Source organism: Amia ocellicauda, chromosome 19, assembly GCF_036373705.1.
Source record: "Amia ocellicauda isolate fAmiCal2 chromosome 19, fAmiCal2.hap1, whole genome shotgun sequence".
Taxonomy (NCBI): Eukaryota; Metazoa; Chordata; class Actinopteri; order Amiiformes; family Amiidae; genus Amia; species Amia ocellicauda.
In genome coordinates, this window is record NC_089868.1 from 2357794 (window position 1) to 2378318 (window position 20525).

General features: G+C 42.0%; 1 protein-coding gene across 2 annotated transcripts in view; it reads right to left on the bottom strand.

The window, feature by feature from the left end:
- abl2 (c-abl oncogene 2, non-receptor tyrosine kinase) overlaps nucleotides 1–20525 on the bottom strand; it is a 45498-nt gene that overhangs the window by 20407 nt on the left and 4566 nt on the right. Inside the window, exons 1-2 of one of the 2 annotated variants that reach the window (XM_066692593.1) lie at nucleotides 2522–3136; nucleotides 1004–1174 (exon numbers count right to left, since the gene is read on the bottom strand). In XM_066692593.1, the coding sequence (XP_066548690.1) occupies nucleotides 1004–1174; nucleotides 2522–2621 (271 nt within the window). In that variant the 5' untranslated portion in view covers nucleotides 2622–3136. Of the gene's footprint in view, nucleotides 1–1003; nucleotides 1175–2521; nucleotides 3137–20525 lie in introns of those variants that run through there. The other variant, XM_066692592.1, reaches the window with a different exon arrangement.

The window sequence follows — 20525 nt, forward strand, 5'->3', positions numbered from 1 at the left end:
TCCAATGGATGTTACCGCATATAATTACATGGAGTAGTTTTTGGTCTTGTCTAGCCCACAGGGGGCTGCATCAAGTTTGGACTTTCCCACGCAGGAAACGTCAGATTTCAATGTCACATACACTGGAAACTGGGCCTAAAAAGGTTATTATACTCCTCTTACATTTTAGAGCAAAAGTGATGATTTTAAATCAAGTGGATACTTGTATAGTGATTATCATCAATTTCTACAACACTTTCCAGGCTTCAGATTTTAAAAGGGAATAAACTTTTCCTTCTACAGCTAGGAAATGTGGTTTTCAATCAGAAATTCTGAATAAGGGTGGTTCTGGATGAAGCCATGCCTATGTGAGAGGTTTACCCAGCCCAATTTGTACATGTTTTTGAAGTGACAAATATATCCCGAGCCAAAGACAAACACGGGTGTGGAAGTACCCTGGCCCTGGAATCGGTGATTCAGAATAACCTTGCATTGCTTCAAGAACAAGGAGCCCGCCACATTGCCTGATTAGCAGGTATCTCCACATATTTCTCAGATGAGAGTGTGCTCTACTGAAGATCATATGATGGAATAGCCACCCCCTGAGAGGAATGTGTTTAGACGGAACTAGCCGATATTGAAATAGAACAAAAGACAGAGAACAAACAGAAAAATATTTATAACAGTCAAATGAAGTAGGCTTACTACTTAATTAACACTATATTAATAGATTTCAAAGCTGTATTTGATGGTGAGCACCTATTATTGGCATCCATTGCATACACATATTTGTCCTTTAATTGTCGATATGACAGCGTTTCTGCTTGGTCAGTTCAATTGGTCTAAAAACCTATAACTTGTAAAACCAGAGAGGCTTAGGCATTTGCTGGGACAAGCTACTAGATCCCTGTGGTTTGTGTCGGCTTCCTTTTTTTTAGTTCGCGTTTTGTGTCAGTAGTATTACCTTCTCTTGTTGAGGCTGTGCACGTACAATCGGGCACCGTATCATTTTGCGAAGACTTACCTTTAGTGATGCTCAGTGTGTTGTCCCCACTGGCCACAAAATCATAAAGTGCAACAAAGAGGTTGGGATCGCTCTCCGTGGCTCCCAGCAGGTTCTCCTTGGAGCTCCAGCGCACGGCCTCCGTCAGGGCTGCAGAGTCCGGATCGAGGCCAAAGGGACGGTGCAGGGCCTCTGGAGGAGGGAGGGAGAGAAAGTGTCAGTGAAGAGAGATGGAAAGAGCCACAAGGTAGCGCTAACATGTAGAACCTGCCTGTGAAACCTCACCAGTGAGCTGGAGAAGAAGCTACACTTTGAACAACATTTGGCGACAAGACACGAAATCAATTGCTGCCAGCTTGGGTCCTGTCTGCTCTTCCTTACTTCTACTTGGTCCCATTCAAACAGACGAAACCCCGATGGGTTATTGCAGTTTTTGCCAGCCATCTGGAAACTGTAGATGACCTCAATATTTTGAATCATACATTTTTTTGGTGAGCTGTTCTTAATTACCCCAATGCCTGATTTAGATCCCAGTGTCTGAAGGGTGATTTCAAATGTAATTCAAAGCAGCCAAAGCTTTAGTAGACAAGATTAATATATAGTCTATATATGAATATAACTTAAAAGTATCCTCACTCCATGAGGTGCTGGGCCAAGTAAGGCAAAAATATATAATTAAAAATGTATTTAGTAGCCACTTGTGAGGTATTTAGACAGGACTATTTCTTGTATTTAAAACAGTTTAATTTGACTGAATACTGATAAGTATGGCTACAAAATGTTTTTCATTAATATTATATATATATATATATATATATATATATATATATATATATAAACATTTTTAACTGATTGAAACCCTGGATCATTAGTCATTTCCTATTAAATACTCAGTTCTGAAAGTTATACATCTGGGGGCCAGAGTTCAATTTGGCCACAAGACAGATATATTTCGTATTTATGCACATATCTTGCTGTCACTATGAAAGTCTATTTCAAACTCAACTGATAGAGTTCAAAATGCAGGGGCCTGGTCTGAATATGACTGTGGATGAATCCCTTCAAATGCATCCATAGATGTCTGGTATTTCTAATACAAGAACTGAAAGTTTGAAACTAAACGGGCACATTAGCTACTTCCCTCCCCCACCAATAATTTTAACTACTAAAATACAAAGCTTATGGAAAAATCTAAATATTCATTCAATCACCATTGCTGAAATCGACTCAAAGAGCAATGCCTCACATGGCAAGAAATTACATTTGTTGATGAAACAGCTGCATTCACAAGTCAATAGTTTACTAGTATAAAAATAAATATAGCTATACCAACAATAACGACAAAAAAACTTTAAAGTATATTTCAAAACTCTGCAACAGGCTCATGACTGTAACAGATGTCTGATATCAGAACGGTTTCCTCTTTGCTAACACTGTAGCTCCATTTAAAAACCTCTGTACACAAAGAGACAAAAACACCAGAGAAAAGCTGGTCCAGCTATGGTCCTGTCCAGTTTTCGTTGGCCCATGGAGGAGTACCTGAGGGGCTGTTGTAAATGACATCCTCTGGTCCTTTGCCGGTCAGTCTGCCCCACTCGTCTTCAAAACTACTAGAAGGCAGGAGAGCCTGCAAAAGCATACTCTGTCCTCACGGTCCACAGTGAACAGGTTTCCTTGAGTTAAATCCTTTGGGTGAGTCCAAGCACACACACTCAGAGAGGAATCTGCTATAAAGTCAAGGCAGCTTCCCACACACGTCTATATCTCAGAGGGGAGTGGCCTAGCGGGGATGGAAAGATACTCCACGCCTGTCTGCCACGGACTTGCTGCTGAAAACTTGGCAAGAGATGTGGGAGCAAGTCGGGGCAGCTGTGCTGGAGCCAGGGCTTGGTGCCAGGGCTAGTGTGCTCACTGAGTTTCTCCTCATTTACTTCAGGTTGGCACAATATTCAGGAATGCCTAATAAGGCAGATGCTCCCCTGCCCAGCCACTGCCCTTTGTTGTGAGGACACCGTTCTCAGGATCACAGGACATCATGCTGTGGGCATAGAAGCAGGGCCCGATCACCCGGTCAGCAAGGGAATTATGGATGATTTTCAAAAAGGGTTCATTCTGAAAATCGGCATGTTCCCATGATATATGCAATCTGGTAGCTCTCAAAAACATATTCCCTGACAGAACCATGAATTTAACCTCACAATTTGTGCTTCCACATTGTACCTCTGAAGCTGGAGATGGAAAAATGTGTGGGGAAAAGTTTATACACCAGCAGACACTTTATTGTTGGTCTGATTCCTGTTTAAACGGAATATCAATGTTGGTATCACAAACTGAACATCTGGAAATACTGCTGGTATTCAGAATAGTGGTTATTTTGAGACCTAACACTAGAATTAAGTGAAACATGCTTAAAAATGGTTGTAACATTTTGAAAAGGCTTCAAAACATTACATTTATTTATTAATTTGTCTTTGTAAATCCTATTGGCTTTATAGATTACATAACAGATTTTACATAAGCAATGCCAGTATTATGGAAATAAACCAGTAAATAGGGTACACCATTTGTAGTTTGATATCCTATAATGACATAACAAAAGTAATTTTAGTGACTTGCTTCTTGCATTAATGATTATTTGTGTTTCTTTGCAGTTTACAAAGTATACAAATGGCTTTTGAACAGACTTGTGGGAGCTGAATATGAGCTGATATTATGTGCATTTCAGTTTCTTCAAAATAATTAATTCTGAATCTCGTCAGAGTTAAATTACCATTTGAGGGGTTCCTGCTGGACTTCACGACATCACTTTTTCCATGACAAACTACTGGGTTAAGTACCAGGATCTGTCATAACAGCAGTCTACTCTTTTATTGACCAGCAACATCAGCTAAGCCTTTCACAAAAATAGGCTGCATCATTGAATACATTTCTATCAATCACACCGCAGACAACTCACATGACTGCACCTTGTGACCCAGATCTGCTGCAGGTTCAGGCCGAAGGGTACTGTTAGAAGTGTCTATGAATTGGTAATGGTTTAATGGTTTTAAGTAGAGGAGGAGAGCTTTTTTTAAACTCCTAATGGGATCTGAAATGCTTTCCAAGGGCTCTTAGATCAACCCTCAGAGACTCCCCAAACCTTTTCAGTTAACAGCACTAGACTAAAATGCATACCAAATCAACAGGCTGCAACAAATGCAGGACTGTACCAGCTGCTGGGCCTGGGACTGATTGAATTATAAGTCTGTCGTCAGAAGATCACAGGATTATGCCTCCCATTCTTCAGAGTTCTACATTAGGCCTAACTATTTCATATGGGCTTTTAAACATGCTCCTCTAGAAAAATGGTGCAATGTAACTTAACAAGCATACATTTAGAAAGGTTCCCACAAACTCTACCCTAACGTATCTCTCTTTTGCTTCATATAAATCATTATCACCAGTTCTGTGCTACTTCACACTCCATTTTGATTCATTCTGCTAGATCAGGACATATTGGTTATTCACGTAGGCTATATATTGTATCATAATCCTTCAGCTTTTCTTTAAAGTTGATGGCCTAGTTTTAGCCTATGCTTTCATTAAAATGGATCGTAATATTATGGACTCACAATTGTTTGTTAAGCCTGCTACACTGTGTAATTTAGAGTTCCTTGTTCATAAAAAACACATTTGCACTGGAGAAAATCAAAAGCCAAAGAAATGGACTCAAACATGTCTGAGTCCACAGGACACTGGGGTCCAGAGTTCACTGGACGGACAAAAACAATTCACTCAGAACATGCAGGCATTGTATGACAACTCCCCTTCTGAGACAACAGCCGAGCTATAGAGCAATTGGGCACAAACAAACAGTCATATCTGAAAATACAGCTCTGGAAAAAATGAAGAGACCACTTAACATTGATTTCTGAACTTGGAGTGGTCTCTTAATTTTTTCCAGAGCTGTATATACGAGTGGATTGAAAACAAAATGTCCAAGCAGTCAGGTAATTATTGTACTTGGTTCAACATGTACAGTTTAAAAGTGAATACAGTTTAATAGCTTTATCCATATTGCACAAGTTGAAAACCCCAAAAAACAAAACCATGAGTCAGATGGCATCACATGCGTGGCTTGCAGCAGAGATCATGATTGTGTCTTTAATCATGTAATCCCCAATTTATTCTAATTATACAAGCTCCTTTTAATGGCATTGCAGGCATTAATATGTTAGGAGGTGCTGCAAGCACCAGACCAATATGAATTTTGGAGCAAGGGTTCAAAGCTGCCGGATGCAAGCCTCAGGGTGGTGTCCGCACCCCCCACACCTGCATCGGAACCGAGTGGACACCCTCCCCGATGAGGGGACAAGTGGCCTTCCACACAGATTTGTGTGCTGTGAGGACTTGCTCATGCAGTGGTTAACAATAGCAGAGAAAGTTTACACTCAAAGGACAGAAACAGAAAAAAAATCAATAGGAATAACAAGCACATTAAATGTGTACCTATTAAGTGTCTGAAGAAACAATTAATTATTGATGCCTTGAGAGCTTTATGCTCTGCTGTAAACCATCAAATATCCAGCATGGATCACTTAAAAACACACTTTAAAATCAACCAAGTCAGACTATTCTTCCACAAGTTCATAGCTTTTGAAAACTCAGATAATACACAGTGGAAATTTCAAGCATGGCATAGCTGAAGACTGATGGAGGAGAATTTGTACACACAAATGGATTCCCCCCCCTCCTCATGACGAACAAGCCACAATAATGTATACCAGCCATACATAACTGAACACCAAGCGGAAAAAGAAGCATCTAAAGATGATTATCCCACCTTTCATCCCAAACAGAACGCACTGCAGAGTAGTTCCACTGAACTGACTCAGCCACAGCTCCCAGTACATTGTAACGGCTCTGTCCAGCATTCAACACATTAATTCCTCATCCACTTTCCAGTACAGAGTGGTGGAAGACCGCGGATTCAGCCTGGCCAATACATCCATTCTCATCTGAAGATGATGCAGGACTCAAATCTCAAAAGCACAACTGATTGCTTAAAAAAAAAAAGTTTTAAGACTTCCAAATTTGAAACGTAAGTCGTAGTTTTTTTTCAATCCATCTTCTGTGACAAGCTTTGATTTGGTTTTAGACACATCTCATGCCTGATTCATCGTACCATTTATTTATTTTTAATTTCATCACACTGGTTAATAAAACTATTTAAAAAAATTCTCAGTCTAGACATATCTACTGGAAAAAACACCAAGGGCTTCTCTGAAAAAGTCTGTGACTCTTCGTTGGAGGACTGTGCCTGGACTGAGGGAGTCTGTGTGCAGGCAGTCTTCATTTAGGACTGTGATTTCTACTCCCTCCTTTTGTCTCGACTCTGGGCAGTCCTCAGCAGTCTGAGAGGCCCCTTCTCTCTCTCTCGCTCGCTCGCTCGCTCTGTGTCTGTCACTCAACCCACATAGCAGATGGGGCTTTGTCAATGACACCGTGCCCTTTTTGGCAGCCTCCATTGACAGTCGCCCATGATCCAAAACAAGCTGAGTAAAGGGAGTAGAAGAGAGCAGATACAGTCTGCCACACCTCTGGCACCGAAAACCTCTCGTCTCTCTGTTTGAGAAATACAAATCCCACAAAACAAAAAGATAAAACTAAGGAGATATACACCGATCAGCCATAACATTATGACCACTGAATAACACTGATAATCTCGTTATCATGGCACCTGTCAGTGGGTGGGATATATTAGGCAGCAAGTGAACATTTTGTCCTCAAAGTTGATGTGTTACAAGCAGGAAAAATGGGCAAGCATAAGGATCTGAGCGACTTTGACAAGGGACAAATTGTGATGGCTAGACGACTGGGTCAGAGCATCTCCAAAACTGGAGCTCTTGTGGGGTGTTCCCGGTTTGCAGTGGTCAGTACCTATCAAAAGTGGTCAAGGGTGGCCAAGGCTCATTGATGCATGTGGGGAGTGAAGGCTGGCCCGTGTGGTCTGATCCAACAGATGAGCTACTGTAGCTCAAATAGCTGAAAAAATTTATGCTGGTTCTGATAGAAAGGTGTCAGAACACACGGTGCATCGCAGTTTGTTGCGTATGGGGCTGCGTAGCTGCGCAGTCAGGGTGCCCATGCTGACCCCTGTCCACTGCCAAAAACGCCTACAATTGGGCACGTGAGCATCAGAACTGCACCACGGAGCAATGGTGCCTGGTCTGATGAATCACGAGTTCAAAGTGTTGACTTGGCCTCCAAATTCCCCAGATCTCAATACAATCGAGCATCTGTGGGATGTGCTGGACAAACAAATCCGATCCATGGAGGCCCCACCTCGCAACTTAAAGGATCTACTGCTAACGTCTTGGTGCCAGATACCACAGCACACCTTCAGAGGTCTAGTGGAGTCCATGCCACGACGGGTCAGGGCTGTTTTGGGACCTACACAATATTAGGCAGGTGGTCATAATGTTATGGTTGATCGGTGTATTCTAGGTTAATGTCCTACTGAAACCCCCCCGCTTCTCTCAGCTATTTATAAACCATTGTAGCTGAAAGCTTTTGCTCCCCCTCATCTGTAACAATGCAATTTGGCAATATGTTTGGTTTCAAATACTGTTCATTCAGCTAGACTTCTGTAGTTTGTTGCGTACTTATTCAGTTTAGAAAAACGGTCAATATTACAGGCTACTGAATGTTATTAAGACAGGTACATCACTTCAATTAGGCAGAAAATGCTAACAATTTGTTTGAAAAATCAGTTCAGTGAACAATCTATTTACTAAAATAAAGGAATCACTGAATAACATCGTGTCATATTATAAAGGGGATGGAGGTGGTAATTTGGACTATTATGGTACCTAGGACCAGTGGCCATCTGTATAAAACGATGTCAGTTCTGCCTGAGCTGAAGGAGGTTTCTACCTTAACACATTTAACATTAGTTAAAGGTATATAAAAGCTGCTATATTTCACAAGCTGTTTGATGCTTAAGGTGTGGGATGCAACTGGAGCCCGGTCTCATGGACAGATGCTCTCAAATGTGCATGCTTTGTTTCATTTAACAGTTTTATTATTACGCTTTCCAATGTGCTGGAGCTACCCAGGAGATGGAGTTTGCTTGCCTCTTCTCATTTCCATATCTATTGAGCCATTCAAACAGTCAGTCTGTGGAAAGCCACTGAGAAGCCATCTCTATTGAGATTGAGGCACTTTGTCTTTCCCAGATTCTCCCAGTGCAGCTTGAATACACAGACGGGTTGGGGGGGGGGGTTCTGGGATTGATCTGCATATCAGAAACAGGCACTGGTCCAGGGCCAAGACAGCTGAGGGCCCAGGCTGCCACACCGGGACCCAGTTCTAACTCAATGGGGGTATTGAGTGCAGAACCCCCCCCCCCCCCCCAACCCCCATCCCCGTGGCACGGCAGCTCTCTCACACCACAGCAGCTGTCGGAGGAGCAAGCCTCATGAAGTGGCAGCTGAACCAGACGCATGGCTGCCCCTCAACACCAAGGGCAGTCAAAACAAAGCAGACATTGAACCAAAGCACGTATGAACAGGCAGACAAATACACCCCCCGCCCACGCATGGTGGCGAGATCTGACCCAGGTTTTGCATTGAATGAAATCTCCAATGCGAGGATGTGTGGCGTTACAATATCATTAAATGCTTTCTTGTCCAAGAGACAAATCAGGCCTGCAATGGCAGGGTTCCCTGTTCCCTGGCTTCAACAGGGATCTCAGGACTGGCACGAGTATTTTTTTTTGGCTTAAACATGAAATGGATTACTCTGAAGTACTTTGAATTTAATAATATATAGACACTGCGCAAACCAAATGCAGTCCTCCAACTGTCGTCATGCTAACGTACCATTTACAGCTGCAAATGTCTTTCTGGTAGGGTTTTGTACATGAAGACCTTTCCAGAATTGTATTAGTTTCGATTAAGAATTAGTGTCTGGATGCAGACTTTTCCATGGAGAAGTAAAACTAAAACAGGCAGTTGAATACCACTAACCCCAAGAACCCCATACAAAAGTGCACTAGCCCTGGCTGCTCATGATGCCAGAAAAGCATTTCCCATGATGTCAAAAAGGCTGTTTGACTTCCACCGGAAACAGGAGAGGTGCTGTGCTCGGGTGAAATGCAGACCAAAGGCGGCTTAATTACTGCCTGGGAGGTGGTAGGATTCAGACCTTCCTGTTAGAAGGGGAAGGATCTCCTCACCCAGAGGTACAGCCACTGCACATTACTGAAATTCCCCTCCCACTGGTCAATTACTCCAGGTAGTGGCCTCAGACAGCGGTCGGAAGCAGCTCCCACGCAGTGCGGGGTTCCAGTCTGCGTCTGTGTCCTGTGGTTTTAGGAACAAATCAGCTGATGAGCCCTAAAATAGGACTGCAGCTCCGCGCCGCTGCTGTTCTTAGCAATGCACACTCCCACACTGTTGTACTGCGAGTCTGCAGAGGTGTGACCATGCGTGTCTATACAGAAGGCATTAAAGGGGTCACGAACTGCCTTTTTTTTTATTTTGTAATGTTTTCCGAGGTCCACTTATAATGTTATCAAGATTTTTACATCAAATAACATCATAATTTAGAAGTAATAGGCTATTTTCTGTCCTGTTTTGACCCCCCTCATCGGACCACACCGTTTGAATAGGCGTGGCGGATTGCAGACTCGGAAGTAAATGCCCACTGGTATGATTGGCTTGTTTTGCATATTTAAACATTTTCAAATTCCCTGTCAGTACACGTGTGGAATTGTTTTGAAAATTTCCGATGTTTAGAAATGGCAGCCGGTAAAATTCAGCCAAACATGTTTGAGCCAGAGTCTGATCCTGAATCACAAGGCAACAAACCTGCACCTCAAATGCCAAGGATACTACAGCCTGCGACAGCATGGTAAATAATCATCTTTATTTATATTCATACTTTATGTATTTGTGAGGTAGTTAGCCTATTACATTATATTAGAGTTTAGCCGAAGATGCTACAGAAAGCGGTTTGTGTTGTTATGTTGTTAACATTTATGCATATTACATGTTTTATATTTCATTGGTTGTTGCATATAAAGTTTAGATACTAGGCCAATACAGTTATATCTGACAAAGGATAATTCACGCTGCTTCATGTAAATGAAGTATAAATGAATGTACCATTGTTTGTCAAGCTGTCGTTCTTATATTCATTGTCCATCATTTTCATTAAAGTAAAAAAACTTGTCAATTGTTGTGTTCGTAGCCATCTTTATCGTTTGGTTTCTGCATAGACCTGCGTTTGCCTCTCTCGTTATTTACCTACTATATGTGTGAATCGGTGGGCGGGGCTAAGCAGGCAGTAATGTAGAAGCAGGTATTGATCTTCTTCTGTGGAGGTGGGGTTTAGCCACACTATTACATAATAAAGTGGCACATTCCACATCCTGTCGTTTTTGCAGATTGGCTTCAATATAAGGTGTTTTTAGACTAACCAGAAAGTTTTGAGTTCTGAAACTTACAGGATGTTTTTATAGTACAATGACCTCTTATATGTCAAAAGATCAAGGGAATTTTGATTTCTCAGTTCATGACCCCTTTAAAGGAAACACAGAGGAATGCATTTTACATTGGTCAGCAACTGTGGAGAGACTACCTATTGTGGTAGAGAGATGTTTGACTATAATTTTTTTTTTTTTTTTTTTTTTTTTTAATGTTTGTTCTCCTGTTATGGTTGAAATTGAATGAGGGATTATGTAATTATGGTTACAATGTCTGAGTCTTTACTATGTGCTGCAGCTTTCAAATCTCCTGGCAGAATTAGAAAGCATGGGCATCAAATCTGCACTGGAGAATGAACAGTTTATATAGGACAGAGTGACCAAGCGGTCTTAACGGACAGGTCACACAGCTGGATCAGCTTATTGGGACAGGGCTTTTAACAGCACACCGTCTACTCCATTCTTTTTAACACCAAGGGGCACTTCATTGTTCTAACTGGCTGATCTAGAGGAACCGCAACCCTGATCCAGGGGGAGGCCAAATTTAACATGTTTAACAGGTCACTGGTAAGCCATCACATTTACAAAGATTGGAAACACTCAATTCGAGTCAGTTACATGGGCATGTGGCAGCTTTGGGAATTCAGAGATCATCTGTATCAAGCACCTGAATACCAGAGCTCCCTTAAAACAAGTGACTTTTAATATTTATTTTTTATTATTATTGTTCAGTTCAGTTCAGTATGAAATGCTCCCTGTCTTTCAAACAGGGGTGTCTAACTCCAGTCCGGGGGGGCAGCAGTGTTTTCTGGTTTATGTTCCAGGCCGTTTTCTTAGTTGCTTAATTGGTCTAGTTAAATGATTAACTGGATACATTAAAGGCTTCTCTCCAGACTACAAATTATTTTATGGGGACAACACCTTGAGTAATCAACATCTTTTAAGCTCTATGCTGTAAAAACAAATTTGAATGTCTTCTTCCAAAATTAAAAAAGAGCATGTTCTACAGGGCAAAGGTGTTTGTCCCCCCCTGCTTGAGATGGACCGATTTAAGGTGATCTATAACAGTAACTAGGCTGGGGATATCCAGTATCATGGCTAATAGAGCCCAGACAATAATGAAAAGAAGGCTTAAATAAATTAGGGAAAAGGGGAAGTGACTAGGGCTGGCTGGGATTAAAATATAATAAAAAGAAAAGAAAAAATAATGCACTAGATTAGACCAGAGGCAACAATCAGGGGCAGCATCTTTGATCCCCTATGTCCTGTTCTAATCTCCATTTAGTCCATTTAGGGAGGTAAAGAGTGCTGATGCTCTTCCCAAATAGAAGATATTTCAAATCAAAACCTAAAGATATACCTTAGAGCTCAGTAGCCACCACTCGGGAATTTTTAAATCTTTTTAAATTACCAGCAGATTCCCAACTACTCACTACTGCAGACTGAGAAGCGTTAAGCTCTTAGATGAGGTTTACTAGAGCTGCTGCTTCAGACAAACAGTTCAGATGTGTACATGTTTGGATGAAGGCCCCAGCTTCCTATGTAGATTTGGGTTTTCAAAACAGGTATGGTTTCCATTCTGGTCACGCAAAAGAGGGATACGTTTACGCAAATCACTGTACTGTGTCGGATGTGTGCATGCAGAAACAATAGCCAGGCTGTGTGCGCGATGATTCAAACCCATATCTTGTGAAACTAACCTGCTTTTCAATTCCTTAATGAAGGCTCAAAAGAAGTGTTGAGAATAGCTGGTCCCATGGCACAGCACACCCTATGACCAAACGAGATGGTCTCATTAGCCGACATGTGCATGCTTGCAGCAAACGCGGCCAGAGAGGCTGTCTAATGGGAGCTGCTGTTGCTAAATAGGAAGCGTTGCTTTCCCAGAAGATCAAAAACAATACTCATTAGAACTGAGAGCTGGAGACGAATATAAAGGCCACAAATAAATGATCACAAATAATCCAACGATACAGTGCAAACGTATGCGTTGTGCTCAGCGTCTATGACTGAGCCAACACTATACCAAATCAATTGTAATTGGGGAGGGGGGGGTGCCAGCTCCAGCTGACAATAAAAACAGCTTACGTATGTGTAACCTAACACCCAACCTGTGAGTACAGCAGGGCTAATTGAGAAGCACAGCAAGCAGGAATGCTGTGGTTGCTGCCAGGCAGGCGGAGGCTGGCGCTCAGAGATTCGGCTGCACCAGTTGCACCACGTACTGCATGAAGGGATTAGAAACAATGCCTGCCAGCAACGTGGAAGGGAGGGGGACAACAAGCTATGGGCAAGAGGGGTACCTGGCTCTGGGCCAGATTTCCATAATGTTTCAATTGGGACATGCCCCCAAAAAACTCAACTGGACCAACTGTTAAACGGCATGGATCTCATTGTCCTGAGCAGAGGCGCTGCTAATCACTTAGATCAAAGGCCTAAAAAAAGGTAAACATTCTTTAATAACTTTTGAAGTGATATCAAACAGTTCAGATTCAGATCCCCAGAGAAGTGTATTGGATATTTCAGCAGTGGAAGACAGTGAGTCTGGAACGAGAGAGGTGTTTTCCTCAGCGAATACCCAGTCATGTCCATAATAAACCCGAGGAGGGAATGACTACATAACAGGGGAGGATGACAACCGAGAGGATTATTCCATCTTTCCTCATGTCCAAGATACAGTAATTAGCAGCCCTGCAATCAAAGTTATACATCATTAGATAATGCAATAATGTAATTGATGCGGCTCCTGTGACTCCTGTAATTGGCTAATCTCCAAGGTAACATCATTTCCTTTGCCTTCCACACTACTTAGAAGAATATTTTAAGTAACATTTAGAATAGCTCCAAGTTGAAAGGTCATAGTTTAAATTAATATTAATGAAAACATTTGGCAACACATACCTCATTTATGGGATGAGAACACATCTCATTCTTTCAAAGAAACAAACAAAATCCAAATCATCAATGGAAGAGAAAGGGCATCCTTTGGATATCTATACCTGGGTCAGATCTATAGCAACAGGTGAAAAATTTTAATGAAATATCTACGATGGCCGAAATAACTCGATATCTTCTAATAAATCAGCACAACTTGAATGTAGTTACTACCGAACAGGATGTGAAATTATCTACATTCAGAAACCAATGGGATATGCCGTAGTTTGGTGCTCATACTCAGTGAGCGTTGTACATGCGTTTGTGAAGGTTGTCACACTTCAGACTAGAGCATCTAGATTTTCAGTATCAGAGGGAATGCAATTTTAAATGAGGCATTTGTTTCCCTTGCGTTGGTTTGATTGGAAGGAATTGATATTCTGAGTCGCAGTGTACAGAGCCCCACCCCCTTAAACAAACCAGAAAAAATTATAAATACTGCAGAGGCAAAGAAACACCTCAGGTATACAATTTGCATTTTACAGAGAACAAGTGGGAGTTCTGTATGCAACCATAACCACCCGACACACACCCTTGAACTGCTCTACGCTGAGTAACCATCACTCGGCGCCGCTTTCAAGGAAGTATCAGATTCCCCAAATTCCTACTTCAATGTTCTGAAATCACCACTGTGCAGCTTAAAAAAAACAAGTTGCCACAACAAAACAGGGCGCTGAGGGGAAGACGCATGAAGGTAACACACCTAGTTGGAAAAAAATTATAAAGCAGCTGAAGAACAAAAGTGGGCGCTGGAAGTAAAAAGAACAAACTAAAATCAATTAAAAAAAAAAAAGTGAAGCTGAAACAGGAGAGATTTAACTGAATCACAAAAGGTTCAGAGCACTGCAACATGGCAGGCCCAAGGAAAACCCAGGTACCGGATACGCCTCGATACATCCTCACAAGATTCAGCAGGCGTCCAACTGCTCAGAACAAGAGCAGCGGGTGTGTTTATTAGGCCATTATTACATTCCATTTACTGCTTTTTATACTTTAAGAGAATGCATTTTGTACTGCCCCTCAGTGATAATGACTAAATCAGATCTGCAGCAAATTAAAATTGAACACCTTGAGTTTATGTGGACCGTTACTCTAGTTAAGCAAGAAGGACTGAGTATCCAGCCCAGATTACAGCTTTCAGCTCCTGTGTGCCAAATTCATATTCCCATGGCAGTTTCGTTAATAGATCACCATTAAGTATTTCCATCTCTTCACTCATTGCCCGAGCTGCTGAAAGCAATCAGCCTTTATTTCAATTAAATGGGCCAAAAAATGAGGCGACATGACTTTTGCTGTCGAGATCCCACCCCCTCCTCAGGAAAAAGACTGCCCGAATCCAATAAAGAAAATGGTGAAGAGAGATTATGTTCCACTTGGATCCGATTAAAAATGAAAGGGAAGAGGCTCCAGTGAGAGATTATCCCGAGCACAAGACGCCCCTCCGAATACATCTCAGCATGCAAGAGTCTGACGAGGGGTCAGTCGTCTCAGAACACACTGCCATGCAATCGCTGCACTGAGAGAGAAACGCAGGGCATGAACGCAATCCAGAACGCACCCTGGTGAGAGGAGACAGACACTGACAAAAAGGTGATTAAGCTCCGAACAAAGGCAACTCCCTAGATACGGGTTACTTTGAGATTCAATGTACATGACAATCAAAGACAAGACCTCTGCACAGCTCATCGACTTTGTGTGTATGTGTGGAGGGAGGGGAGTTAGCAGTGCAGCCTTTTAAAATAATGTAGGCTTCCCTTAACTAATGCAGATAACAGACACAATTAAAACTTCACATTTCATTAGAAAACACACAGCGGCAGTCTCGAGTTTACACACGCTCTCTTCAGGCATTCACATTCTCCGTACCTTAAGAAGAGCACTGACTTAAACACCTAAATCACACCCCCTACCTCGCCTCCTCACACTGGCACTGCACAGGGTCAAGGCACAACAGATTGTGGCCATCAGAAGGGCCTACACCTGCCTACTCTGCAGATGGCAGAGGGCTTATCAGAATGAAAAATATGTGCAGTCGTGAACAGCTTCCTTCCCCATCTGCACAAAACAGTAGACATAGTAATAACTTTCTGAACCATCATGTGATGAGAAAGCAAACAGTTGTGTGTGCGCACGTGTGGGGGGGGTGGAGACAACTTGGAAGGCTCAGTATTCACAGCACATAACCGACAGCTGAAAAAGCCAAAATTAAGGTAACATCTGAATGATTCATGAGTGGGAATAAGTACCGAATTTTGTCCTGTTCACAAAAGCCTTCAGTTTTTGTTCCTTGCATTCTGTGACGTTCCAGAACAACCAAGAAAAACAGAACTGGTCTTGGCGTATTTTAACTTAAAACAGAGTACGGCACCACCTGGTGGTTTGTGCAAGTAAATGCATAGGGCTTCACTATGGAAAACCCCTGTCAAAAGCCTTCTAATTACAATCTGTAATAGCAGGGCTCTCCTGCTTCTAGCAACCTTTGAACCATCTGCTGTGCTTGCAGTTTGGGCTTATTTCAAGATTAAACCTTTGCTAAAAAACATTTGCAAAGTGTACAAAAGCCCTCTCTCTTTTGCCCTTTTACATTCAGAACTAATTTGAATGCAAGCCATTCCTTTGCTTTATACCACAGCGCTTTAATCAAGCATGGTCCCCGATGCATTAAGTTGAATGCTCCTCTGCTAGTAAAATCAGAGAAGCCCAAGACACGAGTCCAGTGGCACTGCAGGATGAATATTTCAGAGCCTACAATAGGTCTAGAACACAAGCCATAACCCTGGATTATTTGCATAGACAGAAGTGAAGTTCTTTCAGGGGCACAGTATGAGCTAGAGCCTCAAGTCTGAAATAGATGAGATGTCTAATGGAGCAGAAGCCTTGTTTTTCCACCCGCTGAAAAAAACACTGGCTACTTTCAAGTTCCTTTGGTACTATATTCAGAAATGCAGTCAATGACACCGCTCATTTTGTACAGTACAATGCCTGCATCCAGCCAGCTGGACAGCACAGCAGGGTAAAGCCAGGGATTGAATCTATGAAACAGGGGTACAGGGATGCTGGCTGGGTTAAATCACAGATTATTTACCTAGGCGTGATTTCGCTGAAAAACCCCGTCTTGTCTTGTCACTTAACAGCATTCCCTGAATCAACTCAGCAGGAAGACATTCAATATTCCCCCCAACTCCTTGATTGAATTCTGTTTTTGAGAAAAAATAAATCAAATTTGTAACTAGCTTGTGGTTGTTTCAAAGGACTTAAGTGTAAAGTGGAAATACAGTCGCTAACACTGCTCTTGAATGTCACAAAATAATCTAAAGATCTTCTCTTATTTCAGGGGAAAACATGTAACGTAGTGGGTTTGAGTATAGTGGTTAAAGTTGGGGCAGTGGTAGGTAAGCCTGATGTCATGGTGGACTTCCACAGAAAGGCCTTCAAATCCAAAGAAGTGGAAGAGAAACAATGGGAAAATGAGACAATGAGAATGTTGAGTTACTCCCTTTCAGTAAGACTGCGAGTTGCAACCTGGATTGCATCAGAAGCACTCCAATTGCTCCCTCCAGTGAGTCAAGTTTGGCACGTCGTCTCTTGTGGGAAATAGAGGGGGGGGGAGGCAGTACCTCAGAGACTGGTCAGACCCTCAAAATGCAGGGATGGCATGGAAGGAAACTCTGATATCACCACAACACTGCACTTCAGGGCCTCCAGCAAGATCCCTAGCCCGCTATCTGCTTCTAGACAGAAGGGCCAGACTCTAAACGAGCCAGAGCAGGAATCCGGAAGCACAGCGCTCCCCACGGCTCTGCTCTCAGCAGCCACTGGAGCAGCAAAATCTGGACTGGGGCATTCAACCCCGTCTTGCCTGTCAGGCAAGATCTTCCTATAGGAAAATCCCAACCAAGTGTCACTTGTAACTGTGAGAAATCTTTTGCTGGAGTCCTTGCGAGGCTTGGGTGTTCAGTTGGCGAGAATGGCATTTAACACATGGAGGTCTGATTCCTGCTAGTTCCCATGCTCAGCAGCTTTTGAGCACTCCTCTACAACGGAGAGATCTTCGGCTACCAGTGGACTGGCCACAGTTGGGTAGGGTGAGGATCCCTTATGTGAGGACAACAAAACAAACAAAAAGCAATGTAATATTAGCATTCCGCTTCTAGGATTTTCATATGAAAATCACATCATGGCAAGAAAAACTTTTTTTTTTTTTGTAGAGGCTGAGAAAAATATGAATATACCACTGGGTGGTCCGATTATTTTTATTTAAATGTGGATACTAAGTGCTCCTGAAGGTCACCGCTGTGGAACACCCGCAAAGATTAATGTTGGCTTTCTGAAGGCAGCCCTGGGCCCTAGCCACACTAAAAGCCATTGCAACGCCACAGCAGCAGAACATCTTTCAGGATCTCCGGCAGTTCTCCATGGCTTTGACAAGCTTCTTCTCATTCACTGGAAACTTTCACCAGCTGGTTTGCACAAGATATTGTGTTTACCGTGCCACCCTGCCCAACCGAGGTCAATAACCTATGAAATCTTACAGTAAATGAGGGGGGGATATACCGTCATCAGAAGGATGGGAGGTTCTGCTTTCACTGCAATTTAGTTTCTCATTGCAACATGATACAAGCAATCTGCGGGAAATCCGAGTGAAACAAAAGCAGAAAGAAGAACTAAAATCCTCAAGTCTGCAAGTTTTTGACTGTATTGTATTCGAACTGCTGCAAACTGTACCGCTTGAATTCTCTAAGACGAAGGGCTGCATCTTTCCTGCCCTGCACTGAAAATGATCAGAAATCCCAAGTGTACAGTAGGTTTATTTATCTATCTATCCATCTACTCATTTATTTGCATGGCTTTTGTTTCGCTTTGAACCTTGAAGATACATTCCAGGGTCAAAGTCACTGGCACAATGTGAATTCACATGGAGCTGCCTGAAGTAAATGGCCGGCATTCTCAGCCCTGTCCTGTCCTGTCTGAGAGTTGTACCTGGTGTGCTGTGATATTCCACAAGGAGATATTTTCAGAGGACTACTACTTCAAAAATCACAGCCCAAATCACATTGTGCTGATATATTACACTTCCCACTGGCCTTTTCACGGCACATGCAGTGTCTAGGCAGCTACACAGCAACAATGGAGGCTCCCATACTTATTCATATTCGCTGAAGCTCCTCTGTCAGTCCATATTCCCACACTGGATTTTTTGAAAGATACAGGCCTAGAAATCGAGAAGATATGTTAAAAGGACGTGACCTAGAATTCAGTTTTCAACCAAAACCTTCTCAACTGAAGATCGCCAAATGTGCTTAGTAGGTATTTATGCGTGTCTGGGGTCAACACAGGCCTCCTATTGAAAAGCAGTATTGAGCCGTTTGGCTGGGAGCTCAATCCATCACTTGGACTGAAAGAGAGAATGGTCAAAGGCCATCACTGTCAATGTCTCATTATCCACCTCGGTCCAAGACGCGGACCTTGAAGGAGTGCTTTTTGACAAGGTCCGTTTTCTAGCCATTACATTATTTCGTCATAATTTGAGGTGACTAGCAAGGTTCCTAGAACTGAAATCTGTGTTTGGCAGAGAATTCCAGAATTACATTTTTCCTTATTGGTTTATTTATTTTGAATGTATGAACTATGCTGATCATTTTATTTTGAGTGTTTAGCTTACCCCCGAGTAATTCCTGAATTGCACAAAACATTTTCCTCTTCTGATCTGTGCCTAAATATACTTTATTAAACATTTAAAAGACAAAACTGTGTCTGGGAAGCTACTGCTCTAATTCAAAAGCTTCCTTTAGTCATCAACATTTGGGTTGGATAAAATATAAATGCCTTTTCAGTTCCATTTGTTTCCTCAGAAAACATTGTACTTTCTTTCAGAGGACAACACTGAATACTGCTTGTGGTTTTGCTAAAATGTTAAAATGTAGCCCCAATGTTTGTATTTATTTATCAGGCTGATGGTTCTCCATGGGCTCCAACCTCATACAAATTATGTTTGAATAAATAAAAGTTCTGTAACTTAATATATTGCATTTGTTTATATCCTGGTTACAAACACTGTAGGTAGGTGAACAATATTAAACTTTCTCTAGGTGCATCTGTACAGACATTTCAGAATTAGACATTTAAGTGGATATGTATGAAAGACAGTTCATGTGAATCACTGACCATGTCTGTGTGAATTACCCCCTCAATAATGCCCATCCCAGATTGACAGCTTAATGTATATGACACAGTGTAATTAATATTACAAAGTAACTAAAAGAATGTTTGGCGTGCCTCTCTAATTGTATTTAAAAAAATACACAATTAGATTTGTAATTGAGCCAATGTCTGCTAAAGGCACTTTAAACTGGCTCCCTGACTTAAATTGGCTTAAACCATTGCACAAGTTGTTTTGCATTAGAAAACATTTACAGTTAATTTGAAACGCAGACATCCCAAGTCCCTGACACAAAGTTGTATAAATATTCTCTTCGATTCCTATTTCATTGGGACTCCATCGGACTGTGTCTAATGTGCTTTGTCGATCTATGTGGGGGATTGAAACCAAGAGTCTGGGGAAATAAAACTCCAGCTACCTGCCCCTGGAGATTTGCTTTGCAGGGGATTAGTCTTAGTGCAACAGCATGCACTCTCGCCAGCTTTTCCCCCCAAGACTAGCAATGACCAGAATCTGGGACACATCAACTATTCCATGACTCCTGAGTCAGAGAGATATGGAGCACATTGGAGCTCAGTATCAAAACAAAAAGGGTACACACAAGTGGGGAAAGGAAATATTGACACACAGGGCTTTACTTATTTGGGCAGTTGTATGTGATCAGAGAGGAAATGCACATGAATATACAGAAGACAAGGATTGCTCAGGATTTCAATACGTTGAGTAATTTACAAGATAACAGGAGCCTATGTGGGTGGTTAGTTAAAAACCTCATTTTTTTCAATATCTAATAAGAACCCCCGCACCAGTCACTTACTTTCACACGATCATGAATACATTTATGTTTTTATTAATTCTTGTGAAACTCAGGAAGCTACTCTGGCTACATTAGAGTCTATCCACACAGTCAAGTCATGATGGCCCCCTAGCTTCCCAATGAATATTTTATGAATTTCACTTTTGACTCAGACTTCGCTCTA